The sequence below is a fragment of the Eublepharis macularius genome, chromosome 12 (genome assembly GCF_028583425.1).
Source record: "Eublepharis macularius isolate TG4126 chromosome 12, MPM_Emac_v1.0, whole genome shotgun sequence".
NCBI lineage: Eukaryota > Metazoa > Chordata > Lepidosauria > Squamata > Eublepharidae > Eublepharis > Eublepharis macularius.
In genome coordinates this window covers 21,873,181-21,895,904 of record NC_072801.1, presented here as the reverse complement: position 1 = coordinate 21,895,904, position 22,724 = coordinate 21,873,181, and the positions used below count along the sequence as shown (strand labels likewise).

Sequence of the window (22,724 nt, the reverse complement as noted above, 5' to 3'; positions counted from 1 at the left end):
GGAATTGCTGCCCCAGAGGGGAGGGGCGTGCCATCCCATGGACCACTGACCCCAACCCCTTAACTAGAGTTAGAGCCAAACTACAAGTGACGAATGACACAGGTTGGACACTTGTCAGCTTCCCTCAAGTTTTGATGGGAAATGTAGGCAGCTTGGTGGAATGTTGGACAAGTGACAGTTGAGAAGTCCATTGGACAGCAGTCAGAGAGTCAAGCTGCAAGACCAGGACGCCTACATTTCCCATCAAAACTTGAAGGAAGTTGACAAGTGTCCAACCTGCGTCAGGCGTCACTTGTAGCTTGTCTCTTAGAGTATTGGGCATGTGACTTTTGCACCTGGGGGTGGGGTAGGTGGTACGGCCTTTCCTTTCCCCTGCAAGCTCCGCACTGCCTATGGCCTCGGCCTCCCTGAGTACTGGGATTACAGGCATGCGCCGCCATGACTGGCTCATCTCTGGCAGTTTCTTCTTTACCGGGATCACTGCGCTCTGCAGAGCATTGCTGAAGACGTCCTGCTCGGGTGGCAGGGCCAGAAAGACAAGCCCCTCCCCTCTGGGATCAAAATCAGCTGACAGATCCTGCCTTCAGAGGAGGAGGAGCTATATCCCAAAAATAAGGACTGCCTCACTCCTGGACCACTGGCGAATAAATAACAGTACTGGCAGGAGAAGTGAATCGCTGCCCCAGAGGGGAGGGGCATGCCGTCCCACAGACCACTGACCCTCAACCCCTTAACTAGAGTTAGAGTATTGGGCATGTGACTTTTGCACCAGCCCTTAAACACAAGGAGCACAAGGACACACACACAAATGTACCATGAACATTCTGCTCCACTGCGGGTCATTCAAAGTGGCTTCCATCATAAACAGTTCCACCGTCTGGGAAGGATGCCGCGTCAGAAACTTTATTAGCGGTTCTCTGAAAGGGCTGCCAGCCTGTAGGCAACAGAGTAAAAGAAAGCTTTGCATAAAAGAGACAAGGGTCACAGTTAACGTCCATGAAATTTTAGATAAGGTTCCCCTCTGCCCGCTGCTTTGCTCGCTGTTTCCATTAAACCGCTGCTCTGTTTCTCTAATTCTGAAATCCAGTTTTGTTTCATGGTTTGTTGCATGCATTATGCCATTTTATTGTATGTAGCAGACAGTTTTTAGTTCACTACCCTCTGAATCTGTAACCCCCATTTTACGGCATTGCCAACTGTTTGTATACAGACTGCATAGTTTTAATTTTGTAATGTGCTTTGAGTCTTGGTGAGAAGTAAATAAATTCATTTAACATGACAGCAAAGTTCACACTGTTGGGGGGTGTATCTTAGGTTTTTGCCAAGGACAACCAGCATACTATCAGCCCTTGAATCTAGGAAGATGGGGACGGGGACGGGGGGGGGGGGGGGGCTTTTCTTTAACACTTGTGAACCTTCACTGTCTTCCACAAATGGATTTTTCTTTATAGTAACGTTTCTGTAAGTAGATCCAGAGGAGTTAGCCGTTAGTCTGTAGTAGCAAAATAGAGAAGAGTCCAGTAGCACCTTTAAGACTAACCAACTTTACTGTAACATAAACTCCATGCATCTGACAAAGAGAGCTGTGGTTCTCAAAAGCTTATGCTACAGTAAAGTTGGTTAGTCTTAATGGTGCTACTGGACTCGTTTCTGTAATTCTTTCTAATCTTGCAACCGAGTACCTAAAACAAATTTTACCTCTATCAACATAGCTCGTTCTGTTTTCATCACAACCTCTAGCAGTGGCTTCACCAAAGTCTGGGGAGCCGCAGGAATCAGATGAAACAAGTTTATAATCGCCGAGCAGATCTTCATTTCCTGCCAACAAAATGCAAAACATTAGCAAGCGCCAACTGCCATTCCACGGCAGTGCCTGAACATCTCGCACGCACACTACCAAATCCTAACCAGAACTAGATTCCTCTTTTCTGGGCGTTGGCACAGCTGGCAAAACCAAAATGTGAGAGTTAAACCACAGCTACTTACCTACAGCATATAAACAGATCTCTTAGGATTAGCTAGATCGTTCATATGTTTCAGTAGTGGCCTTTTAAAGGGTTGATGGGGGGGCTTCTCTTTTTAAATGGAATGACAACAGAGGGATGGGGGATTATATGGAACTCTGGGGTGGAGTTTATCAAACTTTGACTCATTTCAAAGTCTACAGCTGCTGCTGAAAACTGACTTGAGCGCGAAACTAATACCGGAACAGTTCTGTTTGACCATCCTTCTCCAGCACTGAAGCTTCCAAGAGGCTTTAATAATTCAGCTCTCCTCCACCAATCAATAAAGGTGATTTTTCTCTTGGCCCACTTGGACAATTCCATGTCAAGTTACAATGAACACTGTAAAGGGAAGGGGAAGGGGGACCTGGGTATGCAGAGGAACACTACATACAAAGTGGAAGGCGGCCTTTGTGAAAAGAAGGCCTTTCCTAAACTGTGGGCCGAACGGACACTTCTCAAAAAGGAGTGAGGCGAAGGGTCTCAACTCAAGATAATCCTTTTAACCCTGCAGAAAATTAATCTCTTTTCAATGTTAGCAACTCCAAACACATTTTAAGAAAACTGCACCCGAATGCCCTAATTTAAAAAAAGAGGGGAAAAAAAACATGCTTCGAAACCCCTCACAGGTCATAGCAAGTGTTACTTATATCACTCCGCCACAGACAGACATAGGACAAGTCACGGCACTGCACTTCAAGGCACAATGCATGTCGCCCGTCACGTGAACAAAATACAGCTATCACAAACCATAAGCAAGAAAAAAACCAAAGAAAGAGAGACGAAGAACAGACGGACAAAAAAAAAAACCCTCCTGGCCACCTCCGCTGGAAAATTCTCACCTCTACCCCTTCCACGGCAGGCTGAACCAAAAACAAGAAACAAAAATTCACAGCATGAACACCAAAAAAACAAACAAAAAAACATAAATGCAAAAAAAAAAAAGTGTGTATATGCTATTCTTTTGGATTGCAGTCAGAGACTGACTTTAGTAGGGTTTGTTTGTTCTCACCTCAAACTGACCGAATGGAGGCAAGGAACATCTCCCGCACTCGGAAATGCTCTCCTGAGGATATGGAGGAAAAGCATCTTTTTTTGTTTGTTTTTCTTTCTATTTGCGCGCGCACACACTATTTACATTCAACTTCCTATATTCTTTTTCATAAACTTGCACATAAGAAAAATAGATATATTAGCAATGAACAAGACAGGTGAGAAGCAGCATTTGAATATCTTGGGAGACAGGCAATCCCCACAGAGACAGCGACGACCGGACAGGTTTTTTTAAAAAAAAGAACCCATCTGTGATCAATGCAGCAGAACTCAGCAACTCGACGCAGGGGTCTCGGTGCCCATCCCATCCCCAGCGTAACATTTTGGGAAACGGCTCGTTGTTAAGTCAGCATCACCAATTGGGAAAGCAGAGGCACACAGGGATTTGATCCTGCCAGCTTTTTCACTAGGGCTCACTTAATCCTTCTCCATTTCTACAGTCCCCAGTCCCACACGGTTTTCACCCATGCAAGTCCTCAACATAGCTTTTTCGGTGGTTAAAGGGGTAACCTTCCTCCTACTGGCTGGAGCCAACCCAAAGATCCCCCCCCATCACCCACAGACACACAGTTGCAATAAAAGCCACAGCAAGCTCCTACAATTCCTGCAACCAGCTACAGGGTAGAAGCAAGACCTCCTTGAAATGGCAGGCCAAGATTCTCCAAGTACCGGCCTGTTATCAGGCAGCCTGAAAAGGAGAGTGTCCTGAGGAAAAGTCATCTGTTGGTCACCAAGCACAGCTGAGCACAAGAGCCTGCAAGCAGATGTCCAACGCCCAGCCTTTCTGCAGTATCACACGCAGCCGTGAAAGCTTTAGTGAACAAATCCGTGAAGCATCATTTAGCTTAGCACAGGGAATAAAAGCCCCTTCAAAAACAGACAACGTAAGAAGCTACATAGAACCTGCTGCTCTTACATACAGATGACTTAGGGAGACTTAGGCTGAATAAAGGAATGTTAGGAGCGGAGGAGGAGGAGCCTTAATCTTGAAAGTCGTATTTTCATTTGAACAAAAGCGCTATTACCGTTGTTTAAGAGCAACACTGGAGCCCAATAGCACCTTAAAGACCAATGAGATATCCAGGGTACACGTTTTTGAGAGTCAAAAGTTTCCTCTATCAGGGAAGAGATGGGAAGCTTTGACTTTTGAAAACTTACACCCGGGAAATGTTGTTGTTTTATTAAGTGTTTCTGGACTTAGATCTTCCTCTTCTGCTGCAGACCAGCCCGGCTCCCCACCTGAAGCCATTGTTTAAGACTCTGATGGGCGGGCCAGGGGATGCTGACAATTTGGAGGAGGTTCTCGAGCCCCCTCCTTGAAGACAGACCACTTTGGCCTTGCTGGCCAAACAGGCTTCTTAGGAGAAAGCCCCTTAGACCTCACCCCTGGGGGACAGCAGAGAGTCCCATCTCACAGCCAGTGCAGGACCGGTTCAAAGCCGGACTGAGCTGATGAAGCTCCCCAACCAGCCCTGGGGCATTCACACACCTCTTGGCCACTCAGGGTTGCTGTTGGGGGGCTAAAACGGAGGAGGAATGAACCCCTGCATGCTGCTCTGAGCTCCTTGCAGGAATGGCAGGGGGGGCGTAATAGACGACGGATGATGCGGAAAGAGGAGAATGATAGAACCGCTTGTAACACAGGGAGCAATCCTAAGCAGGTCTGCTCAGGCTCCTACTCCAGTCTATTCAATGGGGCTTACTCTCAAGAAAGAACAGCACATGCCGTCTTTTTGGTATCTCTCACAGAGCAAGCTTCCCTGCCTACGTTAGTTGCTGGCAGGGAAGCAAGCTTAGTCCCGGGCTTCACAGAGTGAACTGTGACAGACATTATTTGGGGAAGAAGGGGAGAAATTCACCATAAGGAAGCTGAACCCTCCAGGGAATGTAATAGTTTTGATCCAGATCAACGTTTTTGCATTGCAAGGATTTCTGCCCCTGGAATATGACTCCGTTTGTTTATTTACTTTCATTTATGCCCCACCTTTCTCCCAAATGGGGTCCCAAAGCAGCTTATATCATTCTCTCCTCCCTTTTATCCTCACAACAACCCAGAGAGGTAGGTTAGGCTGAGGGTGTGTGACAGGTCTACAATCACCCTGTAAGCTTTCATGACTAAGAGGGGGTTCAAGCCTAGTCCGACGCTCTAATGACCAGGGGTCATCTCGTAGAAAAAGAGCTTGAAGAACTCATTAGCACAACTCATTAGCATATGCCACGCCCTTTGCCATCACCGGAAGTCTGTCATTAGCATAGCTGATTTGCATATGCCACACCCCCTGACATCACCTAGCCTGTTTTGGACCCAATCCTGGCCATTCAGGGCCAAAATTGGGCCCAAAATGGCAAAAAAGGGCTGAAAATGGCCAAAAAGGGGCCCCAAATAGTCAGGATTGGGCCACTGCTGAATGGAAGAGTGATCCACCACCCATTAGAGGTCCAATCCTGGCCATTTTGGGACCAATCCTGGCTGTTTTGGACCCGATCCTAGACATTTTGGGCTAAATCCAGGCCGAAACGGGCCCAAAATGGCCCAAAATGAGGTGAGCGGGGCCACCTGACATGTGACCTCTTTGGAGAACTACTGGAACTGCGTTCCTGCGCGTTCCCCCTCAAAATGAGCCCTGCTAATGACTATCCAACATTGACTTTATTGCTTCCACCCTTCCCCTGGCAGCCCGAAATGCCCCCCATTCTGTTCTGGGGGAGGGGGCTGTTTCCCAGAGACTTCCGGAGGCATTCCATGAGGCAGGAAAATCACACTCCACAGGGGAAAGTCCTTGTATCTACAGAAACCCTTGTCTGGATTCAAGCCACTCCCTAGAGCTGCTTCAAATACACAACCACCTTTCAAACAGAAGCTAACCTACATGCAGACAAACTCACAGCGTAGCTGCAAACGCTTATGTGACAGCACTCCAAAGTTACCAGGAACAGTTAAACAGGCTGTGGCGTTGGGAACATGACACAGCAACCCAGGACATGGAAACAACACCATCTATATAGCACACAAGCTTTGGTTACTACTGAGGATGGTAATTCCCCTGTTGTCCCCACCCGAGGCACCAGGGAAAAAATTAACTTTTAATACAAGTATTTGCACCAGCACTACGACATTTAAAAAAAAGAAAAGAAAACCATCCTGTTGCCACAACTGGTAATTCGATCAACTTTTGGGGGCCCAAATAGATAGGCCTGGAACATCTCCAGACCACCACATATAAGCACATAAGCACCCACCAAAGGCAAACCACCCCGTCTGGATGTTGCCCACTGACCTGACAGGATTGGATGGGGACGGGGCTCAATGGCACATGTGCTTTGCACACCGAAGGCTCAATCCCTGGAAAATTCCACTTAAAACATCTTCAGTAGGGGATGACTTGGAAAGACCCTTCTCTGACCAAGACTCTTTATATCCCCTGCTGGCCAACAGCAATACTACAGTGGAACAGCATCCGCCAAATGGCGCTTTACGTGCCACAGATCGAGTCTAAATGGCTGAGGGTCTCATAAGCAGAGCAGCAAGCTGTTATGGCCTGTTGCAACCTGTCTAGGAGCGTCTTAACAAAGGGCATTTGGTGTTACTAATTCCCATGATGCTTTGTAAAACACACTTTTTTAAAAAATGGGGTAAAATATCGACTGAAACGGGATTCTGATGCTTCCATTTGCCGATCTTGCATCCTTTAAATTATACATAAATAGGCACTGAAATGCGCAAGATTTACGAGCGGAAAACGTTGACAGCAAGGACACAAAGATGAGCTTGTATTCTTGTTGAGATACTGCATAAAATTGCCATGCTGTGGGGATGGGTCGGGGGTTGCACAATACTCGTATATTTAATAGATCTCGTGCTATGGAAGCGCCTCCTAGACTGCACACCCCAAACCCACAAAAAATGAACCATGCCTGCCCAACACTAGGTGCAAGAGCTGGATCTTATTGCAATATGAAGTGTTAACGATAACCACTTATGTCAGCCAACAACACAAAGATGCATCCTTCTCCATGTACAATTATGGCCCAAAGAACCCTGCACTTATCTAACATTAGTCTATAATTCCAAGGAGAACAGAAGGCACGGGGGAAACACAGTTTTAAAGCTACATGTTGCTCATTTTCCTTGTCAATCCAATTCCTGTCGTAGAGTCTTGTTTTCATTTCTCACAACTGTTCAAGGACTTAAGTTTAGATAGTGGAGAACATCACGTATTATTAGCTTACAAATGATACAGAATATGCTGCGTGTTAGTTTAGCAGGGATATCCCTATACAAACAGATGTCTTCTAGAAGGAAAGGTTGTTTCAATGGTGCCGTTTGCACTCACCTAACTTGGTGACTGTAAACCACATCTCTCACTAGGTTCCTCCTGCCCCCCCAATAAGCTCTTCCACAGCAATGAAATACAGCGGCAAATGTACCACAAGACCATGCAAGAGGCCCCACGTGGCAGACAATCGTCAATCACAGCAACTACAGTTCTTCAGACCGCTAGTCAAAGTGGTCCTTCGTACATGCTCCATTGGACACGCTACCTTGTAACAAACGATCATTAGGTCGATACGTAGTTTGCAGCGGATGTAAGCAGCTAACAGTTACAGTGCCTCTCCCAATGTATCCTGTTTAATTTTTGGCCCCTCTTGCCCCAGAAAAAGAGCTGTTGAACTTACATTTCCATCACTTCTCTGGCCTCCTTTGTGAGTGATAACTACCACTTCCATCCACTTGCGCAGGTGTTGCTGTAAGAGAAATCCAACATCAACAGTTGTTTTCTGTATCTTCAAAGCCCGTTAGCTGAAAACGGCTTTGGGTTTAGCCCACCCCCAGCATCAACACAGGGACAAATAAAGAAAACACCTTAAATAACGTTTCAGCCTCTGCTTTAAAACCTTTGTTGTTGTTGTTTTGTTGTTTTTAGGGTGTCCATTTCTCAGCCAACATTAAAACTACTACACACTCGTACCATCATCTGATCGCAGAACTTGTCATTGAAAGAGTTTGGGAAGAGCCGGGTGACCGACGTCAGGCGGTTCACAACGTTCAGCGTCAGACTTCGGTAGTCGCCCAGCATCATAAGCAATGGCCTCATGTGAGTATGGATCTGGTCAACTTCTATTGTAGCACCTTCCAAAAACTGCAGAGGGAGGAAAAAGAAAAAGAAGTGTCATGAAAGCAATTTCTGTTTCAAAAAAGTCAAATAAAAAGCTTTTGTTTGGGAGCCACCAACCTTCCTCATACAGGCCTCTCCTGCCTCTTGGAGTTCGTTGTTGGTCGAATTAAGTGCCTTGAAAAGTGCGGCAATGATTTTCTCCCTCGACTGCGGCAAATAATTGCAGGCAGCTAAGGCATCTGCACCAAAAATCAAAGTAAATTGCTTTCCCCTTATTCAACACAGAATTCAAAAGGGAAGGGGGGGACTATTGTTTATAATTTCTGAGACATTTCCTTGACTCTTTCCAACATTACTGATCACTTAACATATTCTGCCGGTAGCAACAGGCTTTTGGAGAAGGAAAAAATGGGGGCAAGGAGACGGGAAGATCGTACTATTTTATAAAAGAGATGTTTTCGAAGTGCATTTAATATTCTAGGCCATCAGCACATCTGAAAAGATTCTAAAAAGAGGAGAAAAAAATGAACGTCTTCTCTCTGAATAGCTCTTCACCCAGGCCAGGCCATTGGCAGGGCCGGGTAGGGTTAAAAGTCACATAGATTGGAGAGTGGCTTACACAGAATATATAAAAAGATGTTTGCCTGCGCTTTTGAGCGCCTTCTGACCAATAATTGGTAGAAGGCAATTTCGTTCATCCTTGTACAGCCAAGTTCCCCGTGGCCCCACCATTGTGAAACCACAATGCAGTAGACTGACCTAAATTGACAGGTGCCCAAACCTTCCCTGGTACTTAGGGGTAGAAGGACATCTTTAGCACCCCAACAAGCGACATCTTTAGGACTCCTTACCAAGCGAGCTGACGGCAGCTTTAACGTGCCAGGTGCTGAACTTACTCAAAGCAGCGATCCGAAGCGGTACCAGAGAAGGTAGGCTCTTGTAGCAGGGTAGTTTCATCAGGGCACAGTCTTCGGCCTCGCACAAATTCAACAGCTGGAAGTTGCAACAGAGAGACATTTAAGCACACTCGCCGTTTTGAGGGGCAGAAGCCCACTAAAATCGACAGCTGGTGCAAAAGAGGCCAGAATGTATCTGTCCCAAAAGTACCTCTGTATAAAATACTTTATGCTCCACCACATTTAGATCCATGGTAAACAGCCTGGGCTGGAGCGTGGTGCAAAATGTGTTCCCCTCCATCAAACCAATCTGGGCATTGGCGGGCTGGTGTCTAAGCAAGTGCTTTTTCGGAGGAACCATATCTTGGAGGACCTAGAAGAAAACGAAAAGCCGTTCAAGGCACGAACCTCGGTCACATCCTCTCAAAGCCATCGTCCTTTGCCTCAATCTCCCATACGGCCTGACACCAAGGACTGAGAGAACTCAAGTTTAAGGCTGTACCCTGCCCTGCCGCCCAGCATCCTAGGAAGCATTCTTCGGGCGGAAGGCTCTTCACACTGGGAGGAAAGCTTAGGTGAATCAAGTGTAGAATATAACCATCATCCACCCGCCTCCCGTTTCCCTGACATCCCCCCACCCATACACAATTACAAGCTACAGAACTCCTCAAGAAGCAGCCGTTATTAGAAAGCTTCTCTGTTATGCACATGAACTGCAAGAACCAGACACTGCCGTTGCTCCATTGGTGAAGCGGAATCTCTTATTCGTATGTTCTTTCGCTGTCCTTTCCATCAAGTCTATAGGGACAAGTTTATTTCCCCACTCTTAGACACACCAATTGCAGAGGCAAATAAGGCCTGCCTGGAGAAACTCCTAATTGATGAAAATCCAACTATCTCCAGGCAAATAGCCAAATTCTGTCTCTATTTGCTTAAAGTCCATAATAAAAAGAATAGCCATACATAGCCTCCTGCTCTCTTTTTACGATTTTAACTATTTTAATGTCAATGTTTTAAATATTAGAACTGCAAGAACAAAGTCTTTGGCTTTGTTATGGGAGACCTCCACACATCCCTTTTACCAGGCAGGAGAAAACACGGTTACTCCTAACACAAGCTGTACCAAGGCCCACCAGAATACTCCTTGAAGCACAGGCTTGCATCCTGCCAAAGATTTCCAATGACGGAAGAATTTCCAACAGAGGGCTCAGCATAAATCCTTGCCCCACCATTCCCATGGCAGCCCCAAATCCTGCCCCCCCTCCCAAATGAAGCTGCAAATCAGACCCTTGGCCTATCAAGATCTGCACTGTCTTCTCTGCCAGGCAGTAGCTTTCCTCGGTCTTCTGGAGAGGTCTACCGTACTTCCTACTACCTTGAGCCCTTTAACTGGAGGTGCTGGGGATTGAACCTGGGATCCTTTGCACTACTGGAGCAAGAAGACACTACCACCGAGCTACGGCTTCAACCTGAGATCCTCTGTGTCAGGTTCAGAATGCTGTGTTGTGCTGCTTCGCTTAACCGACTCCATCTTTAATCCTTTCAGTGTTTAAGTGCTCTCTCCACAGGTGCCAAGGTTCCCAGGCAGCTATCTCACAGAAGAGGATCGTTTTGGCTACCGACGCTCCACCAAGAACCGGCCTTGGGAACTTTCGCTATCCTGACTTCAAAGGGGTTGTTTTGAGAACTATGGGGGGAGGTTGGGCCTACTGTGATCTGTTACTTTGTACCTCACGCTTTGCTAGTCATTGGTAACAATGCATATGTACCATCCTGAATATTGCATTCAGGCTAGTGGACTATAATGAACTATTTTTCCAGTAAAAGCCTTTTGGAAACAATGGACTGTTGTCTGATTGCAGAAGGTAGTCTGGAGTAAGGACATTATCTAGCCACAGTTCTGACATTCTGCACACAAGGATGGTGCCCTATGGCCAAGCTACAGCCCATCGCCTTTGCTGTTTGCGGGGGATAGGTGACCTCCACACACAGCCCAAGGAGGGACTCGGAAGTCAGTAGCAAGAATGGGAATCTGCAGGCTCTAGCCAGGATATTTCCAGAAAGCACAATTCAAAGATGAAGAGTCTCATGAATTCATAAGTATTAATATAAAACCTTCATGTTCAATTTTATTAAAGCATTAGTGCAGCCAGAGCACTAGCGGGCTTTGGACACTTGAAAACACGTTCTGGCAAAATGAGGTTTGCTGGGCTTACTTAGTCAACCGCAGTTCTCATCTACATCACAGGGCCTGTTGCATACAAATCCAGAGGCGACTGGCAGCACTTGACAAAAGGGCATTCACTGCCACTCCCGACAAGCAATTAACATTCCATACAGACTCACCTCTTTATGCGGCTCCATAATGACCGTGACGCTTTTCCCCGTGACCTGGGCGAGCACTTGCAAGGAATGCATGGCTTGTTTCCTCACGGTGGAGTTTGGAGAGGTCACTTCTCGCACCAGGTCATGGGTCACGTGGTGGAAGGACTTCTCCTGTGCTGCTAGAATCTCCTCCGTCTTCTCTTCGTCCTTCAGGGGAGTCGCGCACCGAATCAAGAGCTGCTCCAGGGTTGTTTTGGCCATTGCAACTGCTCCGTTAGAAACCTAAACCAGCAGCAGACCCATCAGTCAGTGCACCGGAAGAGGAATAACAGAAAAATAAGGAGAAACTCAGAAGTACCAAGTTCAACGGCAAAGGGACCAACTGTTGTGAAACTTCAGCTTGCGCATGGATTTGGGGAGAGGTGCTTTGCGATTCAGCTTCCTCTCCCTCTCCAAGCACCCTTGCAATCTCCAGGAATTTCTCAAGCCAGAGTTGGCCACCCTAATGATAAGTAAACTATAACAGCACAGTAAAATGATGCCATTATTAAGCATCTGCAGATGAAGATGGCTAACGTAAGCTCCTATGAAACAACACCAACATCTCATTCAGCGAGCTTTTGAGTTTTCTTCACGTCCCAAAGAAAGCAGAGAAAGAGTGGGAGAGAGCTACGCATTAGAGAAGCCCAACAGAAATACGTTTTACGAACGCTCGTGAAAATTGTAACGTCAATACCTCTCCGGTCAGATCCATCATAACAAACAGGAGAGCCTTGAGGAACGTCTGCTGGTTCTGGAGGACCCAGATGAGGGGCAGCCGCTCCATAAGAAACTTGATTGACACCACGCCCCCGAGCTTGGCGTACCAGGCCTGTTCATAGCAGCAGGCGCACAGGCGTTCCACAATGTAGGAGAACAAAGGGAGCTGGCAAGCCTGGTGGGGGGGAACCAAGGAACACACGCATCAGCGCCGGCAAGCTCCATAGAACCCGTCACCAGTTCTGAACAGCAGGCTGCACGGGAGGCCTTTTTTGAATTACCCTTTCCTTCGATCCCAGGATGATGCTCGCCACATCGAAGATGACCGCGAGGGCCACCTCTCCTATTTTGCAGAGCTCTTTCTCTTCGTACGCCATGCAGATGGCAATAGCGTCGATCAGCACCAAGGGATCCATGCCCTTGGATCCGTTTTCTTCGCTGTGAAACATGGCTGTGCTGGGCTGGCTTCCAACCTGGTAACACTGGAGCAAGAAAGGACCTGGAATTGACATGAACACAGAAAGGGGGACGGGGAGGGGGGAGCCTTCAATTAGATACCAACAAAGCCTCAACCATTAGAAAAAACAAAGTAATTATTGCATACTTGCAGACAAACAAACTACAACGTTTTTTTCCTTTCTGGTTTAAAAGGGGCTCCCCCTCTCGTTTTATCAACTGCAAACTCCAAGTCCTAACATTCCCCACAATTAAACTGCAATGTTATTTAATCCAATGCCAATTACTAAGATTTCAAAAATAATGTGGTTCTAAACAAGCTTGCTTAAGATTGTGTTTCAAGCCCTCTATTTTAATTTATCTGTTTTATTCTTCATTCTATTGCTTTTTCAAACGCTTGAAGCACACTAACCGCTGATTAAAAACCAACGCTGAAAAACAAGAAGACGGATCCGCAGGTGCATTAAAAAATGCAGCAGCAGCCGTAGAGCGGATTTCATACACATTGGATTATGCGCTTCAATGCCCTTTAGCAATCATTTGCAACTGGATTTTCCTGCGTGAAACAGGAAAATACACTTCCAAAACGTAGCATGTGTACTGAAGTCGGATTATGCAACATACATGGAAGCAGGCAGAGAATCTAAAATCAAATGCCTTACTGGAAAAGCGAGCTTATAAGGGAAAAAGTAGCTTTTATTTATTTATTTATTTATTTATTTATTTTATATTTTCAATTTATATACCGCCCATCCCCAGGGGCTCTGGAAAAAAGAGCTCTGAAGCGATCACCGCAAACGCCTTGCTTCTAAACACCTCTGTCCTCTCTTGTCGCAATTAACATTGCAGTTAGCAGGGGGTTACTTACTACCCCTAGCACTAAAGAGAACCAAGTATTAGACTTAGATAATTGCCATAGTGCATGTTAACTTCAACAGGGAACTGGAGCATTTTCTGTCAACAGGCAGGGAACCCAGAACCATTTGCAAACGACAAGAAAAGTGCTGCTTTGAGCTTCTCGCCTGTTTTTACTCAATAGGGACTCACTACAACCCCCTCCTCCCCCTCCCATCGGGTACAAACAGGTGGAAAGCTCAAAACGGCAATGCTCTTCTTGCCATTTGCAAAGGGCAAGGAAAGTGTTGTTTTTTGAGCTTCCCACCCTGCCACCTTTTTCACTTAATAGGAGGGAGGAAGAGGGAAGAGAAGCGCTGCTTTAAGCTTCAGTGTGCTCCTTAAAGATTCCCGAATCTTTACAGAGCATACCAAAGCAGTTTAAATGCCCGCTTCGAGGTGTGGGTTATTCCGAATTGTTTTAGGAAAACCCGAATCCTTTTCAGGTGCACATCCCTAGTGAGCAGCACCCTCCTTAGTACAGAAGAGTTTACAGTCATAAGTACAGATTGTCCATTTGAGCATCACCCCAAGCTATACTTAGTGCAAAGCACCATTTGCAAGCAGCAGAAACCACATTTCCATTTCTGGCTTGAAAACAACAGACTGGTGATCCGACATTACATCGGGTCACAGGTTCAGGATCCTTAACCTCTGCCCTGGGGTTGTGGGCACACGACAGAGCTGGCCGCCATGCATTTTACTCACCGCACTGCTGGGCAACCGCCACCATTGTGTAATGGCGGATCAAGCTGGCTACAAAAGGAAGAGCACTGGGGCGGAGGTCTTTGATGACAGCTGACATGAAGGCCCCTGTCAATGCCTGCTCAAAGGTTCTGCGGGCGGGCGTATCCTGTGCTTTGTAGCGATGGGAGATGATGACACTGGGGATAGACTTCTCGGTAAAGCTGCAAGAAATCCAAACAAAGAAGGCACTGGTTCACGCATTCCAAGCCCGTACGTCAACCCCAGCCCACCATTTCACAGATTCTTCGCAACAGTCTTTCGATCAAAGTCAAGCCGGAACAATTTATCTGGACCAAAACAGCTGACCACTGGCCAGGAAATAGAGCCACACTGTCCTATTTATCGTAACAATATGCCAATTTTCTGACAAAATGCCTAGCAGCTGTTCATTTCATTTATGTAGTATATTCGGCATTCACAGCGCAACAGGAAGAACTAGGGGGTTGGGCGGATGGTCAGTCTCAGATTTTAGACACGCATTTTTAGAACAGGGGGAAAAAATCATACTTGGGATGAGCCAGAAGTTGATACAAGGCATGTTTGTTATCGTCCAGGTTCATCATGGCCACCAGGAAGCATTTGATCACCTCCCACGCCTGCCTTCGATAGTACGGCTCTGTATTCGCACTCTTCAGGCAGTCCAAAGCCGTCTCGATGGCCTAAAAACAGAAAATGCTTGCTTAAAGCAAACCAAAGAATGCATCTGCATGTCCCAATTTGGCAAATGATTTTTTTTTTGGCAAGAGCCTATCTTGCGCCAGGCCCCTCCATCCTTTACCGTATTCTTAACCAGAGTTTAATTCTGGCCCATGTTGCCATTAATAGGAAGTTAACCCCACTGGTTAAGCTATGTCCCCGCACATCACAGGTAACTGGAGTCACTGGAGTCACATCACCATCCTAAGCAGAATCACTTCTTAAGTCAATAGACTTAAGAAGGTACAACTCTGCATAGGATTGCACTTTTTGGCCTTAAACCAGGCCTTGACAAATCCCAGGCGCCAAGTCACCAGGACACTTAAGAAATTTCACTGTGAAGCCTAATATTGTTTGTGGTAGTGAGAGTTAGAAAATATGACAGACATACCTCTGAAGGTAGTCTGCCTCCTAACTTTTTGACTTGGCTTCTACTGCCGAAGAAAATTTGTCAAAGCCCATCGTAAATCCATACCAGTCCATCATCGCAATATAAACAGAGACCACCTTCTGATTCAACCCCCAAGAAGCTGGTGTGTGCAGGGGAGTATTTAGTAAAGGCGTATTATTTATTTATTTATTTATTTTCAATTTCTAGTCCGCCCTCCCCACACCAGCAGGTTCAGGGTGGATTACGTTCATAGACTCTAAAAATTTTACACAATTTAAAATCACAATAAGTACAGTATAAATATTTTAAAACAGCAGTCTAAAAATAATTTAACTCAGTCTCCAAACCGTCACTCAAAATACATTAAAAAGAAAATTGTTTGGGGTGGGTGCTTTGATAGGGAGGGCCCCATCCTATTCAATTCGGCCGGTGGGGTCCCTGCCCAGCATCAACCAGACACCTGGCGGAACTGCTCTGTCTTACAGGCCCAGTGGAACGAGAACAAGTCCTGCTGGACCCTGGTCTCATTAGACAGAGCGTTCCACCCGGTTGGAGCCAGGACCGAGAAGGCCCTGGCTCTAGTCGATGCTAGGCGGGCCTCCCTGGGGCCAGGGACCATTAATAGCTGTTTTTCTCCAGATCGAAGTGTCCTCTGGCACAGTTAGACACTCCTTGTTTGGGGGCTACCTCTATCCATCCAGAATTCCAGTTCAACAAGAATGTAAATAACATGGTTGCTGAATTCAAACGAAGGCACGGGAGAAGTGACTAGGGGAACAGAAGCATCATAAAGCATCAATAAGGAAATTGCAGAGAGGCCCCAACCGGATAAGCGTCCTCCAGGAGGATCCAAAACAAGCCACGCTCAGCCGCTACTCCTCCCTCCGCAGCCAATTCACTTAACGTTTGCTGCTTGACACTGTCAACAACAGTGTACTGCAGCACCCAAACCTGTAAAATTATGGTTTGCGCTCAGCCTCCAAACCACAGTTTGGAGGGAACACAGAAACCAAAGAATGGAAGAGAGAAAGAGCCCAAAGATGGGAGTGTGGCAAAGGGTTTTAGGCCTCTGGCACAACTGAGCTGTCACGCAGGCCACACTAAGATTATAGTAAGTTCTCCCCGTACAGCTTTTACAAACAAAACCAGAATTTAGCAGGATGAGGTTTTATTCATAGGTGCAGGATGTTCGCTTCAAACTGGCTACCACTGGCTTGAACAAACATTACTTGTTTAGTATTGGCAAATGAACTGCGGGCAAGATTTGTTTCAAAGGAAATTTGATTTGCTAACGGCAGAACCCAAAACCCCTGCAAAATAAACCCAACCTTCTCCATGGGGAGCTGGATGGATGCTTTGCAGTCAGAGAACTCGGCCGTGATGCTGGGCCCTTGGATCTCGGTCACGACGTACTGCAGCTTCTGTGACTCTTTCAACATCTTTCTGTTGCTTCCACCAAACTTGCCAAGCACACGATAAGCGACGTGGGAAATGGTCTCGGCCGGATTGCGAAGGGTCCGCCACAAGGCCTTTGAAGAGGGATTTTTAATTATTTATTTACACCAAAAGCATTTATAAACCATCTTCTCCAATGGCTTAAAGCAGCTTACAACACATAATTAAACCAATAAAAACCCCAATTCCACCCACCCAGTTAATAATATACCTGCAACATATAAGTCTGCATGTGGTTTAAAATGGCATTGCTTCAAAGCAGGGCTTTTTTTCTGGGAAAAGAGGTGGTGGAACTCAGTGGGTTGCCCTTGGAGGAAATGGTCACATGGCTGGTGGCCCCGCCCCCGATCTCTAGACAGAGGGGAGTTGAGATTGCGCTCTGCGCTGCTCGGCGGCACAGAGAGCAATCTCAACTCCCCTCTGTCTGGAGATCAGGGGGCGGGGCCACCAGCCATGTGACCACTTTCAAGAGGTTCCGGAACTCTGTTCCACCGCGTTCCAGCTGAAAAAAAAGCCCTGCTTCGAAGAGATCATTTTTCCCAATAGCAAGCAAAATGCATCACAACCTATGTTGTTTTAAGTCTACACTGAAGGAGGGAAAAGATCCCAAAGGGAAGACAAATTAGAGTTTCTTCTCCCAACTACCATCACTTTCCAGGCCCAGAACCCCACAATCTTTTATATTACATTACTTTGGGGGGGGGGCAAGATACAGAAACTCAATCTTTCCTTCAGAAAGGGGAAAAAATCAAAAATTTACTTCATAACTTATACAGCATTCAATAGTAACAAAAATGTGAATGAGGTGACAGGGCATGTTTGGGGGGAGGGATTCAAAGTACAAACTGCAGTGTCACAAACCATCTCTAAAGCACACTTTGACAACACTGCTGTTCTACAGCACTGCAAAAGGTTAAGAATGCCAGACCAGGACCTGAGAGACCCAGGTTAAAATCCCCACAGTGCCGTGAAGTTTGATGAGTGCCCATAGGCCGGTTGCTCTCTCTCAGTCTCACCCACATCACAGGGGGAGGAGAGTTGTGCCCTGACCCCTCTTTGAAGGAAGGGTGGGACAAAAATATACTAAATGAATAAAAATAAAGCAGCACAACATTGGAATTGTCTTATTTTTTTTAAAGACCTTTAATTTTATAGATGCATGGAGTAATTAAGGCGTAACCAAGTGCTCTGTTATTACTACAACACGGAAGTCACAAAATCCTATTTTATCTGTTTCACAATACGGCCAACGCCAAAGCGAATCGGCACCGATAAGCTGAACAAACAGTGACCTCTAGTGGGCATTTCTGACCACTGCCTCTTCACCTGCATCAGCTCCGCTCGCACTGGCTGAATGTGATCGTACAAGAAGTCCGGCTGCAAATTATCCACGCACAACTCCAGCGTCCGCAAGCCCTGGCTGACCAGCGTCTGAGACCCGTTCAAGGCCGACACTAAGGGATCCATCAGCATCGGCAAGTAAGGGAGAAGGGAGCTCAGTCGAACCGGCACCGTCAGGCAGAGCTCCACGAACAAATCCTTCATGTGCTGTTTGTGCAGCCCGCTTTGTAGCATGTTCAGACCTGAAATGTGACCAGAGGGGAGGTATCAAAATAAAATCCCACCACATCCAAAATCAAGTTGCCATTTCTCAAATATATCTGATCTGCTTTTCAACTAACCGTTCAGCAAGGCACTCACTACTGTAGTCAAACCCAAACATTTTTCACAAAACAGAGCTCCTAATAATACAGAGTAAAGAGTCCAGTAGCACCTTTAAGACTAACCAACTTTATTGTAGCATAAGCTTTCGAGAACCACAGCTCTCTTCGTCAGATGCATCTGCATCTGACGAAGAGAGCTGTGGTTCTCGAAAGCTTATGCTACAATAAGGTTAGTCTTAAAGGTGCTACTGGACTCTTTACTATTTTGCAGCTACAGACTAACACGGCAAACGCCTCTGGATCTGTAGTAATACAGGGGATATACTTAGGGCTGCCAACCCTGTAATTTTCCCAGAATCACAATCTACAGATGTTAATTTGGTCCCCCTTATGCAGGACGCCTGACTGAATTAACAGTCATTAGTAGTCCTGATGGAAATGGCAGCTTTGGAAGGCAGACTGTGTGGCATCACATCTCCACTGCACTCCTTCCCTCCCAAACTCTGCTCTCCCCAGACTCTGTCCCCAGATCTCTGGGAACTTCCCAACCCATTTTGAAGACTGAAAGGAAATCTATTCTGCGACCACCCCCCACCCAACAGCACTCTTCATACGAATCTGCAAACACTGCCTTGGTTCTGGAGAATCAGCAGGTTGTTTTCTCTCGGCACAATGGGGAATTTTGTCCTCCCCAAAGGTTGGGGGTCCTTCCTCACCCATGTGCTGCACAGCAAAACCAGCCACCAAAAGCACCCCTAGGCACATTGCACATGGGCTTCTCTGGATCATGGGCAAAGGGTGGAGCAACCAAGGAAGGACAATCTTGGTTGGTAGGATACAAAGCTGTGGAGGAGAGGGGTATGGCGTGCAAGCTGAGCCTGTGGTTTTCCTGAAAGCAATTCCTGCAATTTCGCAAAATATTCATACATTCCTTTTACAAAAGGAGAGAAGATGTTGACCCCTTTGGCAACTGCCATTGTGCATTGGAGTCACTCCAGGTTTCTTTCTAGGAACCTTATGAGAACAGCTGAGCAGACTCTTATGGGAACAGCTCGGCAGACCTCATGCGCAGCTCATGCTAGGCAAGTGCTCCTACCTTTCACCCGAACCTGGAGAAAGGGAAGGGCTCTTCCTGACCTCACACCAAGCTATTCAGTCCCACAAACACCTGACCCTCTACCCAGATCAGAGCTAGGAACAAAAGCAGAGATCTTCCCATATTTGTGTTGACTGACAGCTTCTTTGGCAAGGCTTCTCTTAGGACACCATTAGGATTCTTACCCAAGATGCCAGGAAGCCTCCACCTCCTTCCCCCTCCGCTGCCAGCCAGCGCACAGGATTAACTACAATACAGGGCACACCAGTAACAACAGTGTAGAAACAACCAAAAACGCCGGTGTATAGGAACTACACGGTCACAATGTTCAATAAATGATTTTGAATACATTTTTTTGATATTTATATTAATTCAAAGTGCAACAGTGCTCAGTGCTATACAAATAATTCCTATAACATTTAATGAACAATTGTAACCCAGTCCTCAAGCAGCCTTCTGCAGTCATGACATTGTTCTGTGAATAGCTTGATGGAGTCATGAGTGTTTAAACGAATTATGGTGACCATCCGGATAGACATTATTGCCTGATCAAGTAATACCTTACGAAACGGGTACTGAAAATTGCTGGCTAAAACCCGTAGCTGCAGAATCTATTGGGCTCCAGCACACACGTTGTCTTCTGGATTTGGAGGCCACCTTTGGGCCATTGTGCAATATACCTGAATATTAATTCTCACGGACTCGTCTATCTTTGTGCTTGAGGACTGGGTTACAATTGTTCATTAAATGTTATAGGAATTATTTGTATAGCACTGAGCACTGTTGCACTTTGAATTAATATAAATACCCCCCAAAATTATTCAAAATCATTTACTGAAAATTGTGACCGTGTAGTTCCTATACACCGGCGTTTTTGGTTGTTTCTACAGCGCACAGGATTAGACATGTCATCAGAACAATGAAATTCAAGGCAATTTCTTTAGACCTCTCGTGAACACATGAAGCTTCCATATACTGAGTCAGTACGAGGGACCATCAAGGTCAGTCTTGCCTTTGACTGACAGGAGCTCTCCAGAATCTCAGGCAGAGGTCTTTCACATCACCTACTACTTATTTTAAAACATGAGATGCCAGGGGTTGAAATCTGGGACCTTCTGCATGCAAAGCCAATGCTTTGGTTCTTCGTCAAGTGGATGGGGAGCCATGGAGGAAGGAAGCCAAATTAACCAACAAACCAAACAGCGTAGGCCGTTTAACTGATTCATCAAGTAAAAGAACAGCTACAGGAGAATCGACCTTAAAGACTGTCAACGTCTCGCTTAAAAAGGACATGATTCTACGGCCAGGCGTCAGGCTTTGAAACCAGAGCAAAATGAGATTCCTTGCCAACCAGCATTCACATCAGAAGATAAACAGCAAGAAAGGGATTTGGCTCTGACCTTGTAGTAAGTTTGGTAACAAGGGCAGGAATTCCTGATACAGGAGATCATGGCTCCCCCCGCCGATCGACCGGAAGAGAGCTCGAAGGAGCAAGAAATAGTTGTAGGGTTCCTTTGCAGTCTGTGCAAGCTCCATGGAGCTGTTCACTATCTTGTGTAAATGCGGCTGTAAAAATCAAACATTTAAAGACTTGAACTCCTTCTTGTAAGTTTCTAAAAATAGGCAATTTTCCAGTGGTGGGAAGAGGATACCAAAGGCATGGACAAGAATTTCCAGAGGTGCATATGGGGACACTTTTCACCAGTTCCCCGCTCTGTCCCCCCTCCCTCACCTATTCCAATCCTAGGAAGAGGGAAATCACCTAAAATTACCCGCCCCCCTCAACTAAGAAAAATGCTATAAGCCACTATTACTACAAACTATAGTTAACAAATCAAGTACAAACTCTGGCTAGAAATCCCACTTTGGTGCCAATCAATAAATCCTAGTTTGCAGGATTGTCTATGATTGATGCCATAGCTAACTAGGGTTTGATCAATGCATGTTCTGCTTTCTGAACAGAGGGTGTACTTGTCCTGATCAAGCCACAATGCCCCAAACATCACTGCGGTTAGAACATTCATATTTAGGTTAAGATATATTCACCCATCAAGAAAAATGTTAAAAGTCTTGAGAAACAATCATAAAAAGACACACACATACAAACTGACTCAATCCCAGGTATGAACTCTGAAATAATTATGGGTTATTAATGTCTAAAGGCTCCAAACCTTTCTTTTGCAAGTGCTGCAAATAGCTTTCATCATTCAAATTAAATTGTCTACTCAAGGCCACACCATCAGCGCTTGAGAATCAAATAATTTAACAGGCGTGGAGTGGCGATGGCAATATATCACACAATTTAAATTGGATTTGCCGTTTATGAAATGAAAGTGACCTTGGTTCTGGCGGCAGAATAAACGGGACACAACAGCGGCACGCAGAGTATACCTGTCATTTCTTTAAAGGCAGCTGTTTTCAGATGAAGTTACCCCACTGGTGAAACAAAACTTCCCAGCAGATGAAAATATACAGCACAATGTAATTCTTTTCAAACCGAGTTTCAAAAATCTAAGCCCAATAGAAGTGGATTCTTTGCGCCAAGCAAATTAGTACATGCTGGATAGTGGCCAAAGAAGTATGTGGATGTTTAAGCACTTTCGCCAACCCGGTGGAATTTTCAACCTTTTTCCTTCTGTGAACAACACATACACACAGCATAACACACTCTTCTTAGAATTCCTCTCAGTCTCAAAAGTAGTTTGCCATGGACACAAACCGAAAAGCAGGTTCGGGGGGGGGGGGGGATCCCAGCTATAATCATGTCTTTTTTGTGTACACACGAAGTGCAATATTTTTACACCAACATATGGGACCACAGAAGTACATTTCCAAGGAGGGCTAGATACTCTGAATACAATCATTCCAAGAATCTCTACCCCCTCCCCGATGCAAGCTCACACCCCAAAACCACGTTACAATCTTGATTTTCGCCTGATCACCGCTTTACCTTCAGCATTTGTTCATTTTCTGCAGCGAAGAGTGAAACGGAGCCAAAAACCAGCTTGAATAGTTTGAGATATAGATTGGACAGCTCCACGTTCGAGCCCATTTCAGGCAATCGGTCTAGCAGGTACTCCACCAAAATCGTAGCAAACAGAGCAGAGGTTGTTGGGTTGGCCAAAAAGGAATTGGCAACAATCTGTCGAGAGACCACAATTAAAGGGAACCT

At 45.9% G+C, this 22,724-nt stretch overlaps 1 protein-coding gene across 1 annotated transcript in view; it reads right to left on the bottom strand.

The window, feature by feature from the left end:
* The window catches only part of TRRAP (transformation/transcription domain associated protein), a 138,656-nt gene that overhangs the window by 91,772 nt on the left and 24,160 nt on the right, over positions 1-22,724 (bottom strand). The window contains exons 18-33 of the mRNA XM_054993020.1: positions 22,503-22,694; positions 20,953-21,118; positions 18,119-18,375; positions 16,666-16,866; positions 14,758-14,909; positions 14,212-14,411; positions 12,435-12,652; positions 12,131-12,328; positions 11,416-11,676; positions 9,281-9,442; positions 9,070-9,166; positions 8,291-8,412; positions 8,027-8,197; positions 7,734-7,802; positions 1,699-1,818; positions 815-934 (exon numbers count right to left, since the gene is read on the bottom strand). Coding sequence (XP_054848995.1) covers positions 815-934; positions 1,699-1,818; positions 7,734-7,802; positions 8,027-8,197; positions 8,291-8,412; positions 9,070-9,166; positions 9,281-9,442; positions 11,416-11,676; positions 12,131-12,328; positions 12,435-12,652; positions 14,212-14,411; positions 14,758-14,909; positions 16,666-16,866; positions 18,119-18,375; positions 20,953-21,118; positions 22,503-22,694 — 2,706 coding nt within the window. The remainder of the gene's footprint in view (positions 1-814; positions 935-1,698; positions 1,819-7,733; positions 7,803-8,026; positions 8,198-8,290; positions 8,413-9,069; positions 9,167-9,280; positions 9,443-11,415; positions 11,677-12,130; positions 12,329-12,434; positions 12,653-14,211; positions 14,412-14,757; positions 14,910-16,665; positions 16,867-18,118; positions 18,376-20,952; positions 21,119-22,502; positions 22,695-22,724) is intronic.